A 25,207-nucleotide genomic window follows, 5' to 3' on the forward strand; every position below is an offset into this window, starting at 1 on the left:
TCCAAATAGGGCCATTGTTGCGAAATTTCCTGGAGTCCGTGCTCAGCCCTCCTCTCTCTCTCTTCTCAGTCGGCCAGCAGACGCGTGGAGTGTGCCCATCGTCTGTTTGCTCACATGCGGTCCCACATGTCAGTGAAAACGCAAGACGACCCATTGAACCTGCACATCTTTCACCTCGACATGCTGATGATGAAAAACAAATCCAATAAAGATCCTTAGTGGCCGCTTTTGGAGTTACTCAAAAGTAAGATTATATTTACAGTTTAACGCAAGATGCACATCACGTGGCTTCAACTAGCACTCCATTTTCTTGCATGACACAACCTGGATGCTGGATGTCCCACGTGTCGGCAAAAGAAGGAAGAAATCGACCAAATCTTCTCCACATTTAGACCGGAGGAGTAGGAAACACGGCAAGCCCTGTGCCTACATCATACGTACAAGCCCACCTCACGCTATCACCATATTTCTCGGCCTCCGTGCGACACCTAGTTCTAGTTGATGATATACTACTACTAGGACTAACTATTGTACTAGCATACTATTATGTTGGCTCTATGTGATGTGGCAACTTCATATAACTGGATGTTGCCTATACTACTACGGTACTCACACTCCAAGAAGTCACTTGAAAACCATTCATAAATTGAGTTTATCACATGCATATGCAAATGTACCATTCATTACATACAGCAAGCCATCAACACACAACGATAACGAGGATACATGTTGGATTATAGATTATTTCCAACGAAACATTCTAGTAAATACTAAAGTTTTTATTACACAACAAATAACAAGCAATGAAATGAACTTCAGCTCAAAAAATCCTCAACGTTGGAAATGCTTGGTTTGAACCATAAGTAAGCCTCTGGGTAGGGCCAAGTATTGTCATTATCGAGACAATGCAGGACTCATCATCCAGGCTGAAGTGGCCTATATGAGGACGCATATTGTGATAGCTAGGGTAGGGAGCCATAACAATGTCTGATGTATAGATACAATTGCTTCTCATAAATGGTAGTAACATTGTGCCAACAGCAGCTGGATCGCCTTTCACCATCATTGGATAGTTTAGTCCAAGGAAGAGCAAGTTTTCTCCAAGACTATCAATATTGAACCAGGGAGAAGGTGTTGGCACTAGCACACTAGTATCCATCCCGAATACCCTGCAATGGATGTTGGAATGGGTCCGCAGAGTGCGACCATGGGAGACAACACCTGCTTCCTTAGTAACATCAGCAGTGCCCTGTATACAGACAAGAAGAGGTAATACATCAGAATAAGTTGCCAGGCACCACTGAGTATGTAGGTCCTGCTTGTCCTCATGCTCGTGATCATAACCATCGTCATCTCCCCCTTGGTTATAATTTTTTTCAAGTATAGGTGGTGGAATGTTCACAGGACCTTGGAAACACAAGAAGGTTAATTAGTATGGGGATACTAACTCGCATGCATGTGGATGAAACAATTCTAATTATGGTGGAATACAAACATACCGAAACCATAAGGATTCCATGCAAAAACAGTGCCACAAGTGGTGGCAGCAAACAAAAGACGCTCGTATTGAATTGCATCACAGTACTCATCCGTGTACATAAATTGATTTTTGAGCAATATCCATCAAGGCACAGAAGTAAGGACGGCAACAAGCTTGTCAAAGATAGCAACAACATGATAGTTCGTGTAATCCCATGAGCGGTTGGGAACTCGACAAATTGCTATCTTCCATAGACAATAGTCACCATGATCATATTTGAACGTATGTAAATCATATGTGTGCTCAACCTCAGGGCACTTTGAGATTTTTGGAAGTGGAACCCAGTGACGAGTGTACACATTCACAAGTTCCCACTCGCAGTTGTACCCAATATAAACAACCCAATCTCCATTTGCGCCTGTCCAGGACTTACCCTTAAGCGATGGCATCTTAACTTCAATGTATCATTATCAAGCGGCATCAACTTGCACAAGGTGAGGCTTCCGTCGTCCGCGCGCCAGCGAGCGGGGTCATGGCAAAGAAGATAGGGGAGATCAAATGGCTCTTGGACCCTTGGGTTCTTTGTAATGATGTTATTTGTTGAGTCAAGAATGGTCTTGAATGAACCTACCATGCTAGACGAGGTGATGATGTTGCACTGATCAATGAGTTCCTCCACCATGTCATCTTTCAGATTGGGGCAAGGATAACGGGGTCGTTTCCGGCCTGTTCCCTCCATGGAGAAGACGATCCAACAATGGCAGAAGGAAGGGTGAAGGCAAATGGAAGGAGAAAGAGTGTGCGACATCAGTTCCAAATCGAGAGGGAAAGGCGAAGAGGCGGTGGATGGTTGCCACGGTACAGGAAGAGGCGCCCCGGCCTACATAGACGTCTGTTTGAAAATTGTACAAAAGGACTCGCCGTCATCTCACTGACATGTTGGAACGGGACCACATCTAAACAAAACATGGTGTGTCATTTCTCGTGCAAAATATGATTTGGCCGTGTTGGCCCAAGGTGTCGCATTATTTCTCGACTTTTTTTAATTAATGGCATGTCGTTCAGTTTTGAAGAGCAACTAATTGGTACAGTATGCAGAGAAAATATAAACTACTCTACCACTACTCCACCTCTGGTACTAGTACATATAAAAAGGTACTATATAGGCTGGAGCTTCGGCGCTTGCTTGCTAAGGGCTACCCACTTGCTTCTCACACTATCACCCTCTCTCCAGATCTAAAAAAGATGGTGGTGGCCCCTCTCTCTCCCTCCTCACCAGTGGTCAGAGATCCGCCAGGATCCCACCGCCGGGGAAGAAACGGACATCCAGCGTTGACGCACTCGTCGTCGGCCAGCAAGGTCACACACTGATAACAAGGTCGTCCTCTTTGACCTAGCGCCCGCGCCGCGCGGGATGACCTCCGTCCCCAAGCTCGCTGTCGTAGTGTGTGCGGAGGACGACGGCCACGAGCGAAGCCACATCCCGCCGACCCTCAGGTATGCTACCTCTTTTCGAACCATACCCTTGTTCTATTACCCCATCTGCCACGTCCCTACATGTGGATCTTTTTCCACTCCACCATCTCCCCAATTTGCTATCCTCTGCTCTACTGGTCATGTAGATGAAAACCTTAATTTGCACTATTAAAGGAAACCCTACTTCATGCAGACTAATCCATGTTTGGTTTGAATAAGGAAAGGAAGGGAGAAAGTACTGTCGAAGAGACTAGGTATCGAACCCGCATCTAGGTTGCAAAGGGGAAAATCAATAGCTAAGGAACGAGTCCCGTGTCTCTTGGTTGAAAAAGGGTAGAAAGGCATGACAACACAATAGAGAATGACCAGGTCGATCGGTTTGTTGTCCTCACATAGGGAAAAGGTGGCTAAAGAGAACAAAAATGGGACGTAATCCACATATGCTGCCTGGATATTTGTTACTCTGGGCAACCATCCCTACCTCACCACTCTATGCGTCCGTGGAGGTACATCATACTGGTGCGCCCACTGTCCGAATGGGCCTTCCATGCTCTTATTGCCACTTTTTTTGCTATTAGTATAACGCCACCGGTAAAGTCAAGCAATGCTAGCTACTGCTAAAGTGATGCCACATTTAACTAATGTCGTACTCAGTCTAATGCCACTGATAAATTTAAGCAATGTCATTTAATGTCACTGGATTATTTCAGGGTTAGTTGTTGATTGTGGATGTATTAAAGATTTTTCAGCTAAGGCATTCTAATGGTTGTTGCACAGCGAGTATGCCAACGATGAAACTTGTTACTACCTTCAGATTTTTGCACTGTTAATACTTATAGATTACATACCTCACTTTCATGAGATAAGTCAACTTTTTCGTACAGTGTCACCAAAATGCCAAGGCGATGATGTCATTTTATTTTGCTTAAACTGCACAGAAAATTATGAAGAGAAGAGGAAAGGTCAAGAGTGGGCACCTCCTCCTCCGGTGGTTTTCTTGATTTGTTTGATCAAGTTTTTATGTTTGATTGATTATGAAGATTGGGATAGCACTTTTGAGGTTTCCCTCGAGTTCGAAATGATATTTACCTTGAAGGTACATGGTTTGCAATTTTTTTGTACTGTCATTAGTTAAGAATGCTAGTTACCTTCAGACTTTTGTATTTGGTTTAATGTTGAATATTTACTGTATGGTAAAAAAAACACAGCCCTTTATTGCCTCAACCAAACAAAACAAACTGTACAAGGACTACAAGTATTTGGTTTAATGTTGTTGCACAACTAGTATACTAATGCTGAAACTTGTTACCTTTACATTTTGTATTGTTAATGCTTATAGAAATCTTCCAGTGCTAGCTTATGGAAATTTGTTCAGTAAAACCATTATATTGTACCCCATAATAAAATAAGTACTCTATTGTTGCACTAGCCACTGGATTAGTGTATCTTTGTACCATTCAAATGGTGTTGCATTAGCGTATGGACATATATAAGGTGTGGCAAGCTTTCCCAGATATGTGCTCAAGAAAACTACTACTACCTATTTTTCCAAATATTAGACGTTTGGGTACTTTAAATTAAACTATGAGAACGTCTTATATTAAGGAACAGAGGGTGTAGAGTTCACTCAAATTATGCCGGTAAAGCTAGTCACACCTTTGTTAAAATTAATGTTCATTATGTTATCGGAGGAGGTATGCATGTTTGTGAGTCTATGCTTCAACTAGTGCCACTTTTGTAGTAATCACACTTTCAATATCTGTGCAGACAGGGATGCTCGATTTTAGCGGAACTGCACAAAAAGTCCAAATGGTTCAACATTATGAGCATGTTTTCTTCCAAACCATTATATCCAATTGGTGGCACTATGAGCCGTTCATTACGAAGGTACATGGTTTGCTACTATCTTGCTACTCTTTTTGTACTGTCATTAGATAGTTATATTAGTGGTTTGCATGTGAATTTATTGGCAGGGTGGATCTACATTGGAGGTGCAGGACATGATTCAATGATTGGATACTCAATTTTGATTGTATCAATTTCACCTCTTCCATCACTGCGAATATGGATATCCTTTGTCCTGATGAAGAATAAGCGTTGTACCAGCAAATAAATTCAGTACGAAATTGTCCAGGGCAAAACATGACAATATCAAATTGTCTAGTGCAAAACATGACATATGCTAAGCGGAAACGACTAGCAGAGACGTGTGTAAACAGAAAATACAAGGTGGGGTATATGTTTACTAGTTGCTTGATATTTGTGCAAACAGATGTCTGCCTATTGCTATTTGGCAAACAAACAAAGTGACCTCAATTTTGGTTGAACTGCACAAGAGAATAGTATAGTCACTGCATGCAGTGCCATTTGAAAATAGACACAGAAAGATTGGATAGTCACTTCATTGACTGCACAAAAGTAGTATTGTATTATTTATTGGCCAACACTAGGTGCTTCATTGTTTTGGTCTGATCATACAGTGGGCATCATTTTGCCTAAGTTAAAGTTTGTATTCCAAAAATAGTCTTGACATGTGATCGAGAGAAGACCAAATCATATTGCAGTGGATGTTCCTCCATCATGTGTGGTTCATTCTCATGGTTCCAGCTGTTGGTGGAACCACTTATGTTTGCAAGAGGACATGTAGATTTCACAAACAAATCTGTCTTTCACTCTGTACTGAATGTTGGCCCAAAGAAGCATCCAAGTTAGTAGCAAGAACAAGTGTTTTTTGTATATCTTAGCTTTTGGAGCTACATATTTGTATATGATCTGTGAATCATTGAGATGCATTAACATGTTGATCTTATGTATGGGAACCGTACTAGTTGGTTGTGAATGTGGGCTACTAATGTGAACATATTACAATGCCAGGCCTGTGAGTCTCGTGTGAACATTTCTACTACTGTGCACAACATGATCCTTATTTCTGTGTGCTCAGTGTTTACAAGTTATTAGCAGTTTCTTATTTATATTCGCTCAGTGTTTACAAGTTACTGATCGATCACTAGCTAGCCTACTAATACACTCCTGGCAGTTTTAGTTGCAACGTTCATCAGCTATTACGGTCCTACACCTACACTATCCGACCAAAAACGTTCGCAAATGCCTGATCTCCCAGTGAACGTTCATCAGCTATTGCGGTCCTACACCTACACTATCCTACCGTCTCGATCCTACACGAATAAACAGCGAATCACGCACGTACCTCATCTGGATGAATCGAGCGCACTCGTTTGACCGTCATGCTGATGTGCGACCTAGTACGGATGAGACATATCACTGACGGGACGGGACGACACAGTCATAATTTCAGTCTTTCTAGTTTTCCACGGCAAGGTGGCGCACTAAGCCATGCCTGTTTATGCATTGAATAACGATGACCGCGATGACCGTCGTGTTTCTCGCGAGACGCTGGTTCATCTGCATTCCGCCTATAATTACTGGTCCCCGGCTTTCTCCAGTGGCACCATCACCCAACTCGCCCTATCCTCATAAGCCCCCACCAGCCCGACATCGCTCGCCACTTCGCTCTTGCCACGTCTGTCATGCCCCCACCCGTCTGCAATAGGTAGATGGAGGGAGAAGGCATTCTATCGTTCTTTAGATGGCAATGCGGAGTAATTAGCACTAATGATTGTTTGGGAGGAGGCATTCTCTGGGGGTTGGGCATACCCAATCGTCGCATTGTTTCACTAATGGCTGTTTGGTAATTAGCAGGTGATAATCAATCGACAACCATAAACTAATCTCTACTATCTAAAAAAAACTGTAGCGTTCCGTTTCCCCCCTTACGTCCTTCGTTTCGTCCGACCTCGCTCGTCCCGCACCCACACTTTGCCCGCCGGTTTTTTTTGGTGCATCTCTGATTTATTTCCGTCTGACTCCCACTCCTGGTTCACGTAGCCCACGCAGCCCAGTCGATCGCTGCCCACATCTCCCCCGCTTCCCAACCTAGGGTTCCCAAACACCGCCCTCCGCCGCGTGTTCCTCCGCCACACTCTTCCCCACGCGCCGCGCCATGCGCACCATCGCTGTCTGCCTCTCCTACCCAATCGCTTGCTGCGACGAGTCACGCCGCCTCCTCCATCCCTGTCGGCTTTCGTCGGCCGAAGATAGCCGCAATGCCGATGAGTCAGTTGCTGGTGCCATCCGATCAGAGACACCGGGCGGCGGCGACGATGACAGCGGCCGGCAACCACGGGGATTAGCGGGACTGGACGGTACGCGACAGGCAGCAGCGCACCATATCCAGGCGGTGGTTTGGTGGCGAGTGGCGACAACAGATAAAAGCAGCAATGGTGTGTTTCGGTTCCTGACTTCATGCGTTGTTTGACTTTAGTTCAGCACTGCCACCGCGCTACTTCCTATGTGATGGTACTGCTACCACTGCAGCGACGGCCAATGAGGTAGAATCGTGTCTACAACTTGGCGAGTTAAAGTAGTGGATTAACTGAACCTGCAATCTCGCAAGAACTGTTATTGATTGTTCAATGATCAAGCTGTCGTTTGTTAATTTTGATTATACCTTCATTCTCGATTTTTTATTATACCTCTGAACAAATATTAATCTTGGAGTATTTCCTACAAAGATCAAACAGAACTAATCTACCAAATTCAGATAACTCTTATAAAACCAACCATAGAAAGAGTGTTACTATTTGAAATACATTTTTCCAAATTCAGATAACTCTTATAAAACCAACCATTGAAAGAGTGTTACTATTTGAAATACATTTTTCTCTTATAAAAGCAACCATAGAAAGAGTGAGTCCATTAGGTTTTTCTTTGATAAAACAGCCTGAAGAAAATTTCACAAGAAGAAAAGTATGGCACTTGGTCCTGACGATTACAGTTCAATTTGTTATCCCAATCTAGCGCAGGTGTTTCATAGACTTCCAGAAATAACTATTCTTGAACTTCACTGAAGTGGGCTTCCTTATGAGAAAAATAGTTTTTGAATGGGCGCAGCGATTCGATGCTCGAGCTCAGCTGCTCCCGAAATCGCTACCGCTGGCTCGTGTCTTGGGATTCCCCAAAAGCGGCCCGTCTTGTCTGCGCGAGGCAGCGAAAAAAGAGATACGCTGCGAATACGGGAGCGAACCTGAGCCGTCCTACGCTAGTTCTGGAAACCGGCCGCCGGCACGGACGGCTGCCCTTCCCCAAGGCTGCGGTAGGCTGCGGTTCCTCCGGCCGGCCGGCTATGGAAGATGCTGGGCTTGAGTCCTGCTTGATGCGGTCGACCGGTAAATCAAGTCTTCCCGCTTTGGAGATCTACCTTTGCATGTGCCCCCATGACAGAGCCGTCGGCTGACGCTGACTTCGCTACCCGCCATGGCCGTCGGTTGCAGGTTTCCGCTGCGAGCGGAGTTCGCGGACAAGCTGGAACATCCAGATCCGGTGCCTCTTGCGTTGCTCCCGCGACGTGATGCCACCCCTGCTACACCGGCGGACTCGTATGCTCGCTCCTGGTGCGGGCAGCATGTTGGTGGCGTGGACAAGCACAAGACGCCGACGGAGGAAGAGAATAAGAATCTGGCGTGGGAGGACGAGGAGGACAAGGATCAGACGAGAAAGGGGGTGGTTACAGGTCTGAATTTTGAGGACTGGTCTTCAGATCAGCTGCCATTGACTTGGAAAAGTTCAGGACTAAAGTTTGATGTTCAGGAGAATCAAATTCATCGTACAAGGGGCTGCCATTGACTAGTCGTTCAGTGCAAAGTTCAGGAGAATCTGAATGTGTGTTCAGAACTATGAAATCTGGTGTTCAAGCATCTGAATCCGATGTTCAAGCTAGCACTGATGTATGCTCACTGAAATTATGTTAGTTTTAAAACTGCTCGTTGCTGCCTTTGATAAACTGAACCTAACATTGTATCAAATGGACCGAAGATTTGCTCGTTGCTGCAAATCTGAATGTAGTTTTAACATTGTTCAGGACTGAAATCTGAATGTGAAACTGATACAAAGCTAGCATTGATGAATGTTGAAGCTAGTTTGCACATGGACACTGAAATCGTATATAGCTAAGTTTGCAAGCTAGCGTGCTCACCGGGACACAAAGCTGACTGTACGCACTAATGAAAGCAGCTAAACTGATGCGGACGTCTGTGCATAGCGGTCAGTCAAAACATGCGGACGCGGAGTCTCGGACACTGTTAACTGCGGGATTAGAATTGCGGACGGAAGCGGACCCGCCGCCGACGTGCTCGGGAGGATCCCCAATGCGCTGTTTGTGATGTTGCAATTCGTAGTATCCTGCTTGGCCAGGTGGGAGCGCAAACATGAAAAACATCAGTTGAAATCAATATTTTAAATAGCGCGCTATAAAATATAGCGAGGCCCTTCTCTAAATGCTACACAAGTTATAGCGCGCTAATAACGTGCTATATTTTCAAATAGCGTTTGTAAAAAAAATTAAATATATCTAGAAATAAAGTATTTAAGCAACTAATTTTTCATAGGAGCAAGCAATATATGCATAAGGGCCAAATCCAGCACATAAAAGGGAGTGAGAAAGGGATGAGAAGTGAGAACTAGGGTTAGCCGGTTAGGTCTCATGGGAGAATCTGATAAAAGGAGTGAGAAAGCTAATGGTCGTGGGTTGGTTTTGGCCTGCTGGGCTGTGCTTTTTTCAGTTTTGCATGGTCTGCACGTTGTAACGTTACAATGTTACAACGTTATAGTGTGTGTAGCGCGCTAATTACGCGATTAGCGCCGTAGCGTTCGATTTTGCCAAAACATAACGTCTCCTTCCAAATATGCTATAACCGCGTTATAACGGCGAAATAGCGTGTTATTTAAAATATTGGTTGAAATGCTTGCTTCTGGTCTCACCGAATTGTGTGTTGGAGAATTTTCTGTTTGTTGTGATTCTGGAGGAAGAGCCTGTGTATGTACTCCTACATGATTTAATTGGCAGGCCGATGGTTAATTCGCCGGAGAAATCAATCAGGCCCACACTAAGAACCCGATGGAAAAATATGATAAATCCATTTGAGATAATCTTCGTGAACGGCGGCTCACCACGGCCCACGAAAATAGCAGGGCCGTTACTTACTCGCCTGGACCGGGACGACCCTCTCCTCAACGAACAGCAATAAATGCGACGGCCCCGTTGGAGTTCTATCGATATACGCATCACATACGACAGATAAATACGGAACAATGCGGCAATCTCGAGACGAAGGGATGACTGGGATACCGAGAGTATCTGAGCCCGGGCACCGATAGGGATTTTCGAGAATGGCTATTGGAAAACAATAACATTACAGTTCCTCAAAAGTGAAATTACTTGCAAACTGCAGTTGCATGCAAGAATTGCTCTTTAGATTTGTTTCTTCGTCTCTTTGGGGTTCCCTAAAGAATTACTTTGAGTATTGCTTATGTGGCCCCAAACTCAAAATTGTACCAATGCAAAAATGAATTACTTTGATCAGATTCAGAGATGAGGAGGGCAGTGAGGGGAGTGAGCATGCTGACGGGTAGCTAGGGCATTCTGTTGCACGGGGATAGGAAGCTGGAGTACTCCAAGACTAGGGATGTCCCCATTGCTCTTAGGAACGATACTATATTTTTCATTCGTTTACTCCTACCACTAGGTCATGGTTTGTTATTACTCCAGGTAGGAACTGCAATTTGCAATTTTGTTCATCTTCATTATGTTGCTCGGATAGTGGCCAAGATGGGAAATTTTATCTTCCTAATGTTACCAAGTCAGAGTAAAGATGGGACATTTTATCAGTTGGATCAGATGAGAGTGACCGAGTGAGAGAGAGGTTTGCTATACCTTGTATCTTAGCTAACACCATTTGCTTTAATTGCAGATTTTGACCAAGCGTTTAGGACTAGCCTACAGCCAGGAAAGAATCTGAACCCCAAGGCGAGGGCATCCTGTCTGTTTCCCCATTTACAGCCAGGAAACATCTCTTAGTATATTTATGTTATAATTCTCTTAGTATATACGTGATATATCCCCTTGCAATCAAATGTGATTAGTACTATGTTTTCCAAAATACTCAGACTTCTTGTACTCCCTCCGTTTCTAAATAAAAGTCTTTTTAGATATTGCACTGCAAACTACATATGGATGTATCTAGACATATTTAAGAGTGTAGATTCACTCATTTTGCTACGTATGTAGTCCATAGTGAAATCTCGACAAAGATTTATATTTAGGAAAGGGGGGGGGGGGGTACTAAAATTACCTTGTTACTCAAATTCCACGATGTTGTACAAATTTTTGCCTTGTTATTGTCTTACTAAAGTTTAATTATTCAATAGGAAGGAGGGGTTCAATGTTGAGAAAAGAACAAATAGAATAGTGCTCGGGAGAAGTTAACTCAACATCCAAGATGTGACCTTCACATGACTCATAAACTTAACCACTATTTGATTCTTGGTAGCATTGCACGAGTGTACTTGATACCTATGTTGTTCTTTGTCAACTTGTTTGTCGATTTTTTTTTTTTTGCGGGATAAACATCTGATCTATTCATCATCTTTCAAGACAATACAAAGAACACTAGAAGTAAAATTTACATCCAAGTCCGCAGTCCACTTAGCGACGACTTGTTCACTGAATTAATTTGTTTAAATTATATAGGATGAAATTTTATTATATTCTTTATATAAAGGACACTTTATCAGAATTCAGTCATTGGTTTCAAAGTAGTTGCTTAGATTTGGGGACAAATAATGACTTACTTGTATAAAAGGGTCGCCGATGTTGCATTAAAATAATTCATCTGACGTGCACATGCATCCTTTCAAACATATATGTTTACGCAGCCGTTGCAACGCACGGGCAATTTTCTAGTTTAATCTTAACAAGAAGAATGGATAAGCAGAAGGAACGAACGCTCTCACTCGCTGACGTGGCCGTGAACCTGCGCTCTAAGATGCATGATCAAATCCAACGGACAAAAGGGGCGTTCGGGATGGTATCCTAAATTCTTGATGTCTCTGTGGTTATCATTTAGGAATAAATTAAAGAAAAAAGCCCAATTATCTGAACTTTTTTCTTTTCTTCCACGATGCGGGCTTTCGGTTCGGTTAAAGGGCAATTTTTCTAACCGGCGTCTGCAGCCACGTCCGCTGGGTCGGCCCATTTATTGTTTCTTTCTCGGTTAAAAACTCAGAAAAAAGCCCAATTATCTGAACTTTTTTCTTTTCTTCCACGATGCGGGCTTTCGGTTCGGTTAAAGGGCAATTTTCCTAACCGGCGTCTGCAGCCGCGTCCGCTGGGTCGGCCCATTTATTGTTTCTTTCTCGGTTAAGAACTCAGAAAAACGGTGAGAGGTCGGGATTCGAACTCACTCACCTGGGCCGGCCCATTTATTGTTTCTTTCTCGGTTAAAAACTCAGAAAAACAGTGAGAGGTCGGGATTCGAACTCACATCCCATCGTTTCAGAGCTAAGCGTACTAACCATCTCGGAGTTTGGGCGAAATGTGCTAGCTTCGTACTTTTTCAACCTTTTCATCCTTTCCTTAGTGCGCGGGAGTCCCAGTTTTTTTTTCCACCCGATTTTCTGGGCTGGGTTCCGGTGATTTTATTTTACTCAGTTTTCTTTCACTTTTTCTGTTTTGCCTTTTCTTTTTTGTTTTACTTTTTGTGTTTTTTCGTTTCTCCCTGTCTCTTTTATTTTTCATATTCAATGAAGTTTTCAACAAATCGATGAATTATTTTCCAAAATTGACAAACTTTTCCCAAAATTTGTAAACTTTTTTTCAAAATTGGTGAACTTTTTTTCAAATTCTATAAACTTTTTTCAAATGGGATGAATTTTTTTAGAAACTGATTAACTGTTTTCTAGTTCGATAAACTTTTTTTAAATTCGATGAACTTTTTTGTTAGCTCGATAATTTTTTCTGAATTTGAAGAACTTTTTAAAAATCGATGAACTTTTTTGAATTCGATGAACTTTGCTCAAATTAGATGAACTTTCTAAATGCAGTGAACATTTTTTCATAATTGCTGAACTTTTTTTTTACTTTTGTGTTCACTTTTTCCAAAATCTATGAATTTTTTTAGTGGACTATTTTTATAAAAATCGATGGTTTTTTTTTCAAATACGATGAACTCTTTTCAATTTAATGAACATTTTTTTTCAGATTCGATGAACTTTCTTCAAATTTCATGAACGTTTTTCAAAATCGATGAACTTTCTTCAAATCTAATGAACTTGTTTTTTCAATTTGATCAACTTTGTCAATATCGATGAACTTTTTCCAAAAGTTTGTGAACTTTCTCAGTTTTGTGAACTTTATTGAAACTGGTGAACTTTTTTCAAGATTTTGATGAACATTTTTCAGTTTTATGGAAGCTATTTATTAAAATTGATGAACTTTTTTCAAAATCTTTTGAAACTTTTCTTGAATAGGGCAAAGTTTTTTTCATGTTGATGAACTTTTTCCGAAATCTGTGAAGTTTTATTTTTTAAAAGAAAATCATGTAAGAGCGGCTATAATTGGTTTTAAAGCTCCAGCGTTGTATTTATTCACTTGCAACCATGCATCCTAGTGGCTAGCTGAACAATTGTATTAAGTGCAGGTCGTGAGTTTGATTCGTTGCTTTTGCACTAGTTTCTAGATAGTTTTCGTGCTTTTTATTACTTTTATGTGCGTTGCCCCTTGGTGGGCCAGCCCACCTGGCGCTGTTGCGAGCACCCCATCTCCTAATCGCCGCCTGCAGCTCCCCTACGGTTCTGGAGATCTATAGTTGAAGGTCATGACATCTTAAAACTAGGACTGATCAGAACAATCGGCAATGGCAATTCCACCCACATTTGGAATGATAATTGGATTCCTAGGAAGGAGATGATGCGGCCCTTTGGGACCCGAACAACAAACCCTCCCCAGATGGTCGCTGAGCTGATTGATGCCACTTCGGCAACATGGAATATTACCAGACTGGAAGAAGCTTGCCTTCCAATTGATATAACAGCAATATTGGAGATACCACTGTGTACTAGTAATATTACGGATACTTGGACATGGTTCTTTGAGAAGAATGGGTGTTTTTCGGTAAGATCAGCATATATAATGATGATAGAAACCAAGTACAGGAGAGGAGCATGGGTGGATGGATCAACATGATCATCAAGTTCGGCTAGAGATGCTGATTCATGGAAGAAATTGTGGCAGACTCAGGTTCCTGGCAAGATTAGAATGTTTCTTTGGAGGCTAGCTAAGCAGTCCATTCCAACTGAAGATGTCCGGGCACACAGAAACATGGCCACTTCTTGTGCGTGTGGGCTTTGCAGTGCATCAGATTCTTGGAGACATTCTCTATTGGAGTGTTCGATATCCCGCTGCATTTGGGCCATGGTGGATGGAGAATTAGCAGAACATCTTTGTGCGACGACTGAACCAGATGCAAAACAGTGGTTGTTCACTATGATTGACACCTTATCTCATGAGGCATTCATCCGGTTAGCTGTCACGCTCTGGGCGATATGGTGGGCAAGGAGAAAGGCGATCCACGAACAAATCTTCCAAAGCCCCGCTGCAACCCACCAGTATATCTCGAGGTTCATCCACGAACTCGATCATCTTCCAGCTCAGGGGGAGAAGAAACAAGCAGCTCCTAGACATGCGGTTGTCAGGCCAAAGGCGCCCCCTCCGGGATTCGCCAAAATTCATGTGGATGCAGCAATCTCAAAGGTGCACAAAAGGGGAGCAGCAGCTGCAGTATGCCGAGACGGGACATGTAACTTCCTTGGTAGTTCAGCACTCGTAATCAATGGCATCAATGATGTGGCTACTTTGGAAGCGCTAGCATGTAGAGAAGGTCTATCACTTGCAATGGACCTCCTCCTCCAGAATGTCATCATCGCTTCCGACTCCAAGCAAGTCATAAATGATATTCATCGAGGAAGCAGTGTGAGATATGGAGCTATCATTACTGAAATAAATCATAGGACTTTCAATTTTACTTGTAACTTTACGTTTGAAAGTAGAGCAGCGAACCATGATACTGATAGATTAGTCAAGTTTGCGCACTTTTTGGATCAGGGAAGACACATGTGGATGCCGATTCCGCACGATCCGTTTTGTATCCCATAATTTGTGGATTTTGAGTGAATAAAGGCTTGGTTGAATCCAAAAAAAAAGCGCCCCTTCGGTTCTGCACAACATTGTACTCCCTCCGGTCCTTTTTACTCTGCATATTAAAATTCTCTGAAGTCAAACGTCACAAAGTTTGACCGTATTTATATAGAAAAATATCAACATCTGTCATGCTAAAGTTATATAATATAAAACTATAAGTCATGACACATCTAGTGGTATTGATTTCAGATTGTAAATGTTGACACTTTTTTCTACAAAGCTGGTCAAACTTTACGAGGCTTGACTTCAGTCAAATCTTATATGCGAACTAAAAAGGACCGGAGGAGTACCAACAACCAGCCTGACCATTCCATTCCAACCAATAAAACCGAGTAGTTCTAAAAAAAACGAGTGGGCCCGTTGACCGGGCGGGACGACCCTGGGCGGGCCCGCCAACCCAGTGGGCGTGTGACGGGACCCACACCCGCACCCGCACTGTTCTTTTCCTCCGCCCAAGGGCAACGGAATGACGCGGAGCGCACTACTCATTCCCCACCCGCCGTCGACTCCAGCCTAGCCGCGTCGTCCCCTCCCCGCCCCCGCCCCCGCCCGCCAGATCTCCTCCGCAGTCCCCACCGGAGCCCTCCCCCGCCGGCGCCCGCGGGCGGAGGCAAGCAGGCGAGCGCGGCGATGGCGTCGTCGCAGGCGAATCTGGACAAGATGCAGCTCCGCCAGAGCTACCGCAACCTCTGGCACACCGACCTCCCCAACGCCATCCAGGCCGACTTCCCCTGTAAGTAGAAAATCGCCGGTGCCGCCCCCACCCCCGTCTCTCTCTCTCTCTCTCCCTCGTCGATTCCTGCTCGGTTGATCCCGTCTCTGACCCGCGCTCTTCTCCCCCCGTGCAGACTGCTGCCTGTCGCTCTGGTGGTAAGCGGCCCTTGACCCGATCGCCGCGCTTCCCATCTCAGGGTTTACGGAAGCCCCCCTCTCCGCTAGATCTGCGATTAACTGCCCGTGTTTTCGCGAATTGGGTTAGGGTTTATGGGGATTTCGACGAGTACGCGCGCTCCTGTTTGTTGTACATTGTGTTGTTTCGTTACCAGCGATCATGGAAATGCCTAGATTCGTAGCATACTAGGTAGCAGTTATTATGTGTTGTTTCATAGTATGAACGACGACCTCTTGTCTGTTGGCAAACGATCCCTGACCCGAACGCCGTGCTTCCCATCTCAGGGTTCTGAACCACCCTCTTTTGCTTGATCTGCGATGAATTGCCCGTGTTTTCGTGAATTAGGTTGGGTTTAAGGGAATTTTGACAGAATACACGGGAACTCTGTTTGTTCTGCATTGTATTGTTGACGTTACTAGCGATCATGAAGATGCCTGGATTTGTACTTACTAGCAGTTACCAGTTGACCGCCAATTGCTTCTCAGAACCAGGCACAGGACTGGTTATTCTGTGACCGTTTGGTTTGGGCCTCTGAAATCGAGCCAGTTTTTAGGTATTATATGAATAAGACATTTACGCCAAAGCATGCATGTGAAAATCAGCGGTCCTCTTATCATTTCAGAGTGCCTGTTGTAGTGTGCTGTCAGTTATTTTGCCTCCAGAAGAATCCTAATCAAGTAGAGTTCATGTTCGTAAAGTAGTAAGACCCAGAATATTATATTTGCCATTCTTTGAAACACACGCGATTAAAACAGTCGGTGATACACGAGAGTTGCAACAGCACGCAAAGTGAAGTAATTCTTGCACAGGGACTAAAACTGATGTATGACAGTCAATTACCACCTCAACTGCATTAATTTTCCTCTGCAACTGCAATGTGATTTACAAATTTGAAGGCCAATTTAACTGGATCTGCTAGTTTACATTCAAATAAGACCCAGTAGTTACTACTAGTCCACATGACACCAAATGAATTTTGCCAAAGGATATTGATGTAGTATTTTCTTTACTGTTGGGTCCTTGGTGAACAATGTTCATTTCCTGTCCAATGTATATTTTCTAGTCAAGCAATCATATTGGGATGTTTATCTTCAATGTAGAGTATCTAATCAAGCAATCATATTGGGAAGTCTATCATCGTTGTAATATCTAATCAAGCAATCATGTTAGGAAGTTTTATCTTCTGGCAGACCCTGCATTTTGCAAATGCAGTGGGTTCTAAAAATGAAATGCTCAAGTAGATTCTCAATATTTACCGTGATGCTATAGTTTGTGGAACAATATAATGTGGTAGCATTGGGTTCATAGATTTAGCATTTTGCAGCATATAGATTTTTATTTACTTGCTAATCTGCTACATTTCCTCTATTTGCTGTTCAGTGGGCCATGCGTGTCATACATGCTTCGTAAAAGGGCTCTCTACAATGACATGTCAAGGTAGTGTCAATTATATTATGTTCTACTTGTTACGGCTAGAAGCGTGCCTTTTTTTACAATCCCCCTGATCCCCTCCACGCTTCTATGTGTTTTAGGTATACGTGCTGTGCTGGCTATATGCCATGTAGTGGCAAGTGTGGTGAAAGCAAATGCCCAGAATTCTGTCTTGCAACTGAGGTACATGGCCCATTTTGTGTGCTTTTGCTCTGAAGTTTCCTCTCAGTATACCTCTCTTAGCTGATGATTTTGATGTGGTTGGATTCCATATTGACGTATCAGTTCCCTCTTACTGTACCTGTCCTAACTTATGATCTTGATGCGGTTGGATTCCATAATGACATATCTAATAGTTTTCATGTGTATCTGATAATGGATAACTCCTTCCATTGGTTATTTGATTAGCAGTATTCTGTACCGATTTTGTGGAGTTTTTGTATTTCTAGGCTCAGCTAACTTAGTTATTTCGTTGCATGTCTGGTAGTTTCAAACACCTTGCAGTATGCCTATGTCTTCCGTCTCATTCTATTTCTTTTGGCATGAAAGAACAATGAGTAGATCAATTAGCTTGAGATGGGTCGATAAGCAAGCTTTGATTTTTTTCAACCAATTAGCTTGAGATGATCCATAAGCTAGCTTTGATTTATTTGATCAACTAGACCACCGTTATCGAACAGAACAATACACATTTGATCTTAAATGATGTGAAGTGCAAATTTTCATAGTTAAACTTCTAATGATGCTGCTGCCCTTCTGATTAAGCTTATATTTGTGTTCATTGAATTTATATGATCTTTTCAGGTGTTTCTGTGCTTTGGTAATTCAGTTGCTTCAACCCGCTTCTTGCTTCAAGACGAATTCAACATACAGACAACCAAGTGTGATAACTGCATCATTGTACTGTCACTGCCCTCCTATGTTACAGATTTCTTTCTGTGGTTCCTATTTACAATTCTCTACTGAATACCACCTTTTACTACAGGGTTTCATGTTCTGCCTTCAACAAGTTGCTTGCATCTTCTCAATAGTTGCTGCTATTGTCGGTAGTGAGGAACTTTCAGAGGCTTCCCAGATCCTTTCCTGCCTGTCTGATATGGTCTACTGCTCGTAAGGCTCTTATACCTTTGATCTTTCTTCTTCTCCACAGTAAGCCTGCAATGTTGATAAACTTTTGGTACCATCCTTGCAGGGTTTGCGCCTGTATGCAGGTAAATATACCCCCATATCTGCTCGTAGCCTAATGAATCGCCCTGCTTAACCCATATGTATCCATTTTATGACATTGACTTGCAAATGCAGACACAGCACAAGGTTGAAATGGACAAGAGGGATGGGAAGTTCGGGCCACAGCCCATGCAAGTGCCTCCAATGCAGCAGATGTCACGCATCGATCAGCCTGTCCCTCCACCCGCTGGCTATGCACCACAACCAGCATACGGCCAGCCTTATGGTGCCTACCCACCTCCTCCAGCTCAGGGTTACCCACCGCCGCCAGCTCAAGGCTACCCACCGGCAGGTTACCCGCCAGCAGGTTACCCCCAGGCCCAGGGCAGTTCATACCCTCCACCCGGTTCGTATCCCCCACCTGGTTCCTACCCCCCTCAGCAGGGCTACTACGGAAAGTTAAGTATGTGCAGCGATCGGAGTGGTATTCGTTGGTGAGGCAACAGAAGTATGGTGAACATGTAAACAGTAGGGACTATTGTAGTGATATATAGGTGATGTTAAGGTACTCGTCGATATTGGTCTGGGTGCTGAATTGGGAACCGCATTTGGGTCTCCTCTGGGTGGTGAACTGTCTCTGGATTTCTTCTGGGTGGTCATTGGTCGACTATGAACTGCATCACATCTGTAGTTCCTCTGGGTGTTAAAATTGTGAACTCTTCGCATTCCGTGTATGTTGTTCTCCGAATAAATATGAGCGGTGGTGTGTTACTAAGCTGTGCTTGCAGTGTTGGAAGGTTTCATCTAAATCTGATGATGAATTTGTTGGTGCAGATTTTTGCTTGTTTCTAGTAGGTGGTCGGCAATTCCAGCCTGAATGCTGTGTGTGAACTAGGCTTTACCCTGATATTTGACCCTAGGCTTTGGCTTTTGGCTCTTGCACCAGTAAGGCCTACCGTTTGCATAACTATAATCTGCGCCATAGCTGCCTAGATGATGAGGATGCACAACATATATGTATGTGGAAAAGTCTGGGACTTTGTCTTGTGGCGGTGGTTAGGCCTAATTATCCAATTAATTTTCAGTCGTCGTCCAATTCAAGTTTGGTGTACCTAATTTGATACAAAAAGGCCCACACAGCACTAGAGATTCCGTTCCATGCATCAAGACGCGTACGTACACCGTTGAATGTTATCACCGATTATATGTAGCATCCTTTGAAAGTTGAAACAAAACAGCTATGGACGACAGCACATACGTAGAGAGACTTGATAAAAGCAGAGGTGCGCATCTCCTTTTCTTTGGTCATTGGAGACGCCGTAGAAGGCCATGGAATGATCAATATACATACATATGCACAGGAATGAATCTTTGGAAACATATGTACGTTCACCCACAACAAAAAACCACAAGATTTTTTCCTTTTGAGTATACAATATCAGCTCAACAGTTGCAACGCGTATGCCAGTGGTCAGACTAGTAGCGTGTACGTATGTCATTAAGGTGACACCTCTGACTAATAACTAGATATAAAATTGAATCCAGATCTTCTTATTTCTCTGTGTCTGTGTGTGTGTCACCGAGATCTTTCGTGTGATTAGGCGTCAGGTATATGTATATGCATGTATATACTTTGCACTTTTGCAGCTCCCACCTAAGCTACCTGCACATACACATCAAAGGCAAAAACAAAAATAAAAAATTAGAACATTACTATATATGGCAGAGGCCAGAGCTCGCGCTCTAACTGATGGATCAGAAGTTGAGTTGATTGAGAAATCACCGATCCGGAGCGAACGAATTTAGATGGTGATATATATTGGTTGGCTCACCTTTTACGCTTTGATTTGAGGGTTGATGTCTGGGAGTTGTTGTGCCAGTTGCGCTTCCTCTGATTGATGAACCAGTTGTTGATTTGCTTCAGCTGCAGGCCAGTCTCTTCAACCAGCTTGGCCTTATCGTCTTCCTGTACCAGCAAAACAAAACGCATTCCACGCAACTATTATTGACTTACTCATGAACATATACACAACATTTAAAAGCAAAGCAAAGTAAACATCATGCAATTGAGATATGATAATTTAAAACCACGGACAAAACACCAGACAAGGAATGGGATTGTATGAAGCATGCACACCATGCAATGCAAGCTGTCTGATGGAACAAGTTTTGGTGTAAGCTTAATCAACGGGTTGGAGAACAGCTAAGAATGCATGGCAACTGCTTAGCTAGCTAGCTAGCAGCAGCAGCAGCAGTGGATGGCTGGTTGCATTCTTGCATGCATGCATGCATGATAGGTACGGTGCACTCACCGTGGGGTAGGGCCACTTGGCGTGTTCCTGCCACCATTGCTTCAGTATGGTGGTGGTGTCCCCAGGCAACTTCCCGGCCCTCCTCTTCCGGAGTATCTCCTCCCTCACGTCCCCAATCCTTGACTTGAAACCCTGCAAAGAAGAAATTAACACTGATACAATCAAGCTTCCATGGCACTCCCAATGTTCATTATGATGTAGCTTTTGACATGGTCTCCAGTTCATAATTTTCACTCTTATTACTTTTATATGAATGTGCGAGTAATATTTTAAATGGTAATATTATGAAAGTATTTTCAAGACAAATTTGATGCCAATATCTTCCCTTGAGAAAACAAATTCTTCACTCGAGAAATCCAAATAATTTTGCACATATCCAAACGTCAATTAGTAAAGGAAAATGATTGGATGTATTATACTAGCACATACTTGATATATTTTAGGAAGGTGGTAATAGCATTTAGATTTTACGGCAAACTAAGTTTCACTTTAAAAAAGAAGAAGAAGCAAACTCAGTTTCTAGCACATGAATACCTGTTTGAGTTCAATTTTGAGCTCCTGCCTGACCCTCTCCATGAGGGAACGCTCCGTGTCCGTGGGTACCAGAGGGCCGAAGCCCATCATGTCATGTCCATTCGAGCTCATATCCATGGGTGCCGCCTCCATGATCATCGGCGGCCCCTCATCCTCGTCCTCGGACATTGTCGCCCCCGTCCCTTCCTCCAACGACGCACCTGATCCATACATCCACATGGCAAAGGTTAACAATGAAACTCAGATAGGGCAAACCATATACAATGTAATTTAGATAAATCATAAATGGGAAAACTATAGCTAATAAATTAACCTTGCTGAGCAACTATAGCTAATTAAGGGGGGCATGGATGCATCAAATCGTTATCGCGACACATGAACCGAATCAAGCTAGACAACCGTACCAGCCATGAGCATGGGCCACATGAAGCACGAAAGCTAAGTGCCAAATTAAAAGGCTTGCTGATTTGACGCATGATCTTATACGCGTTTGGAATTTTGCAGATGGTCGCTGTGTGCAACAGTTCGACGTACTACAGCGCTAGGAAGATCGAGAGGAGAAAAAACCGCTAGCTAGCTAGGAAAGTACTCATCGACAGATTAATCAAGTGGAGTAGAGACACATGCATGCATGCATGCATGTGGATGCTTCCCATGCAACTTCAGGTTTTACGTGAAGCGCTGGAGACGGAAGAAGCAAGATAGAGCCGACATGATAATATATGGTGGCAAAACCTGAGCGTGACTTGAGTTAGAAACAAAAAGGTAGTAGTACTAGCAAAACTTTGTCAAACCATTAATTATTAAAGTTTGCATGAATGCTAAGCTATGCGTACAGCCATTTCAGCGCATATCTTTCTCCATGCTACTGGCTAGTTAGCTTTATATGTGAGATGCCGCGCGCACTTGTCAAAAGAGCTAGTGCAATGAATATAATTGAAGGGCAATCCACATATTTCTCATAATAAGGGCGCGACCAGGAAGGGTATGGTCATGTCATGGGACGGGACACCTTTTGTCTCCAGGATCATGTGATACTCAAGTATGAACACATAGGCAGCTAGTTAGACAAGAGCGACCTGTTCCATCGACAGTCTTTTGAGCAAAAAATATTACTTCAGTTTTGTGTTTGCTCATAGCAAGGTATCAACTTTTGTTCGTTGAGATTAATCGAGACACGGTGCAAATATGGAGTATATGGTTGAGCTCAGTTGGGTGGGACCGTGGGAGAGTGAACGTACATTTCCACTGCCCATAGTTTTTAAATTCACCTTGCTTAAATTTGGGTGTCTATTTCTACCTTGTAAGCTGAATACACAGTTTCTCCTACATGTTCTAGTAAAAGCTAGTGATATGGAGTATGTTATGAAATTGTAATCCATACACGGAAGGAGCAAAATGGAGGGCCTTGTGATCAGGGTTTCCATTCCAGTTGGAAAATACGGAAACATGCCTTTCCGGTAGGGAGCGGAAAGAAAAATACCAGCCAGAATTTACGGTTTTGACAAACTTTCCTCGAATTCAACAAAATTTGATCAAAATTTGAAAATTTTCAAATGCTTTTGGGCAAAGATATCTGTTTTTCCCCTGAAATTTTTAGATATTTCAAGAAACCGGTTATTTCGGTCCCTAGCAAAAAAAAATCCGGAATAAAAAAAGACCTCACTTGGGATTATGTTTAAATGATATGAACAATATTGCCCCTTCTTACCTATCGAGGAGCATGAGCGAGGGTTGCCAAGAGAAAATTTCACATTGTTACTGAAGCCTTCCATGTTATAAGTTCAATATTTAGTTAAATCTTTTTTAACCAGTTACTAGATTTCATCTACCAATATTATCCACAGATACCATGACCCTTGGTTATCCTCTTATAAAAAGTCTATTTGGTGTAATTTTGCTCCCTGATCATAGAGACTCACTGTTGGCTTGGAAGGAGGAGGAAGTGATTCTCTAGATAGGAGAAAGAAGGGGGAGGAAGAAGTGGGACGGGGGATCTTGACGTGAGACTGGCACCACCGGTGTTAATCGGTAGTTGGACGGGTATGAACACCGATCGAGATTAGAATGGATCATCTGATCAGGGTTAGGAAAGGATAATTGGTGGTTCATGGAGGAGGATTTAATGGCCAAATGAGGTATAAGAGGCTTGCTGACGGTAGACGGGGAGGGGCGGTGAAGAAGATTAGGCGGGTAGAACCGCAGGACTACGGGTGACTCAGTAGCTCTAGGGAGTAGGGCTCGAGCATCATACTTCAATGATGTCCATCTTGTTAACTTTACCTAGCATGCCTAAGCACAAGGCTTGTGCCATTCTGTATCTGAAAAATCACTCGGCTCAATGGAGAGGAATTTCAAATTTGTTAGGGCGTCGGCCGGGCTGCTGGGCTTCTCCACTCGGGCCTCCGTCTTACTAGGGTGCAACCCAGTCCCTCACCTGCATCTCCTTATTTCATAGTGATATACATATGCAGGGTATCATAAAGTTTGTTTATGTTTTTTTAATTAAAGTTTGTTTATGTTTTGTACATGCTCAACCGACGCACCTGAAGAGGGGAAGTCTTAGAAGGAAAGGCATAAACAGCTTTGAGATTTTCGACGTGAAGAGGACATGACAACAACTACAGTTTTCCTTTTACCTTTGAGACATGACAACAACTAGATACTAAATTCACTAACTAACAAGCAAAGGATGTATAATATTGCACAAAAAGCATGACCTGATGATAGCACTTTCTTTTTAGTCCAAAAGTGAAACAGAAACGGAAAGATAGGAATATAATACAGACATGGATGCTGTACATAGAAATGAAATTTCCAGGTAGGTAGAGAAGAGAATCCTTTTTACCAGTTAGGTCCTGCAGGGACTGCTCGATCTCCCGGCACGCCATGACGGCCTCCACGGCGTGCACCCGGACGTGCTGCTGCAGCTGCTCCCTGAACGAGCACAGCAGCATCAGGTACTGCGCCTGCACAAACACAGACACAACACCCAGCGTCAACGACGACGTGCATGCACGCACATGAAGATGAACACGACGCGATCCATGGCTGAAGAAGTGGTAGGTAGGTAGCGCGTACGAGGAAGGAGTCGAGCTCCTGCTTGTCGTGCGGGGAGAGGAAGGGGCGGTGGTGGGCGGCGTAGGAGTGGAGGAGGCCGCTGGACTGCGCGAGCTGCGCGTCGATGAGCGGGAGGTGGTCGATGGGGGTGGCCACGCGCAGGCACCCGACGTGCGCCGCCACCAGCTGCTCGCACAGCGGGTGCACCGCCATCTCCCCCTTGAGCAGCTGCCGCTCCTCCGCCTCGGCTGCCGACGCGGCCGCGACCGCCACCGCCGCCGCGGACGACGAGGAGCACTCCCCGCCGCCCCCGCCCCCGCCCCCGAAGCTCATCTCCATGCCTCCTCCCTGGTCACCGACGCCTTGCATGCGCCGATCGATCGATCTCCTGTTCGCCGGCTAGATAGAGGAGGGCCAGAGGAGCTTTTCTTGGGCCGGTAGGTGTATGCGTGCGCGTGTGACGGTGGCGTCGGGTATGTATAAGCGGCAGCAGGTAGCTAGCGGAGAGCTAACAAGCGCGCCAATTAAGCTAGCTAGCAGCAGCTGTACATGGAGAGGAGGGAGGAGAGGGGGATTTAATGAGGAGAGTTGGTTAGCAAGGACACAAAGGAGATGGTGAGGGGTCTTTTCGATGCTTCCTAAGGTGGCGGTAACCGCACAAGAAAGTGAGCCCGCCCGCCCGTATCACCTCCTAGCTAAACTAGCATGCAAGGACACCAATAAATTTATACTCTATTATGGCA

At 43.9% G+C, this 25,207-nt stretch overlaps 2 protein-coding genes across 3 annotated transcripts; one reads left to right on the forward strand and one right to left on the reverse strand.

Moving 5' to 3' along the window:
- The first annotated feature begins 15,536 nt into the window (after positions 1–15,536).
- On the forward strand, positions 15,537–19,333 carry LOC119292033. 2 transcript variants are annotated; one of them, XM_037570865.1, is made up of 8 exons: positions 15,537–15,801; positions 15,917–15,938; positions 17,341–17,397; positions 17,493–17,574; positions 18,196–18,291; positions 18,377–18,501; positions 18,584–18,596; positions 18,688–19,333. In XM_037570865.1, the coding sequence occupies exons 1-8, from the start codon at positions 15,699–15,701 to the stop codon at positions 19,054–19,056; spliced, it is 867 nt and encodes a 288-aa protein (XP_037426762.1). In that variant the 5' UTR covers positions 15,537–15,698; the 3' UTR covers positions 19,057–19,333. The 2 variants fall into 2 exon arrangements, with proteins under 2 accessions (XP_037426762.1, XP_037426761.1); XM_037570864.1 differs by having other exon boundaries at positions 15,540–15,801; positions 18,584–18,602; positions 18,694–19,333.
- Positions 19,334–19,883: 550 nt separating this feature from the next.
- LOC119292034 (homeobox protein knotted-1-like 3) lies at positions 19,884–25,018 on the reverse strand. Its single transcript, XM_037570866.1, has 6 exons — positions 24,486–25,018; positions 24,253–24,373; positions 21,405–21,604; positions 20,871–21,002; positions 20,391–20,524; positions 19,884–20,221 (listed from the first exon to the last, which is right to left on the reverse strand). Exons 1-6 carry the CDS (start codon positions 24,831–24,833, stop codon positions 20,218–20,220), a joined length of 939 nt encoding a protein of 312 aa, XP_037426763.1. The 5' UTR covers positions 24,834–25,018; the 3' UTR covers positions 19,884–20,217.
- Between the last annotated feature and the right edge of the window lie 189 nt (positions 25,019–25,207).

This window comes from Triticum dicoccoides, chromosome 4B, assembly GCF_002162155.2.
Source record: "Triticum dicoccoides isolate Atlit2015 ecotype Zavitan chromosome 4B, WEW_v2.0, whole genome shotgun sequence".
Taxonomy (NCBI): domain Eukaryota; kingdom Viridiplantae; phylum Streptophyta; class Magnoliopsida; order Poales; family Poaceae; genus Triticum; species Triticum dicoccoides.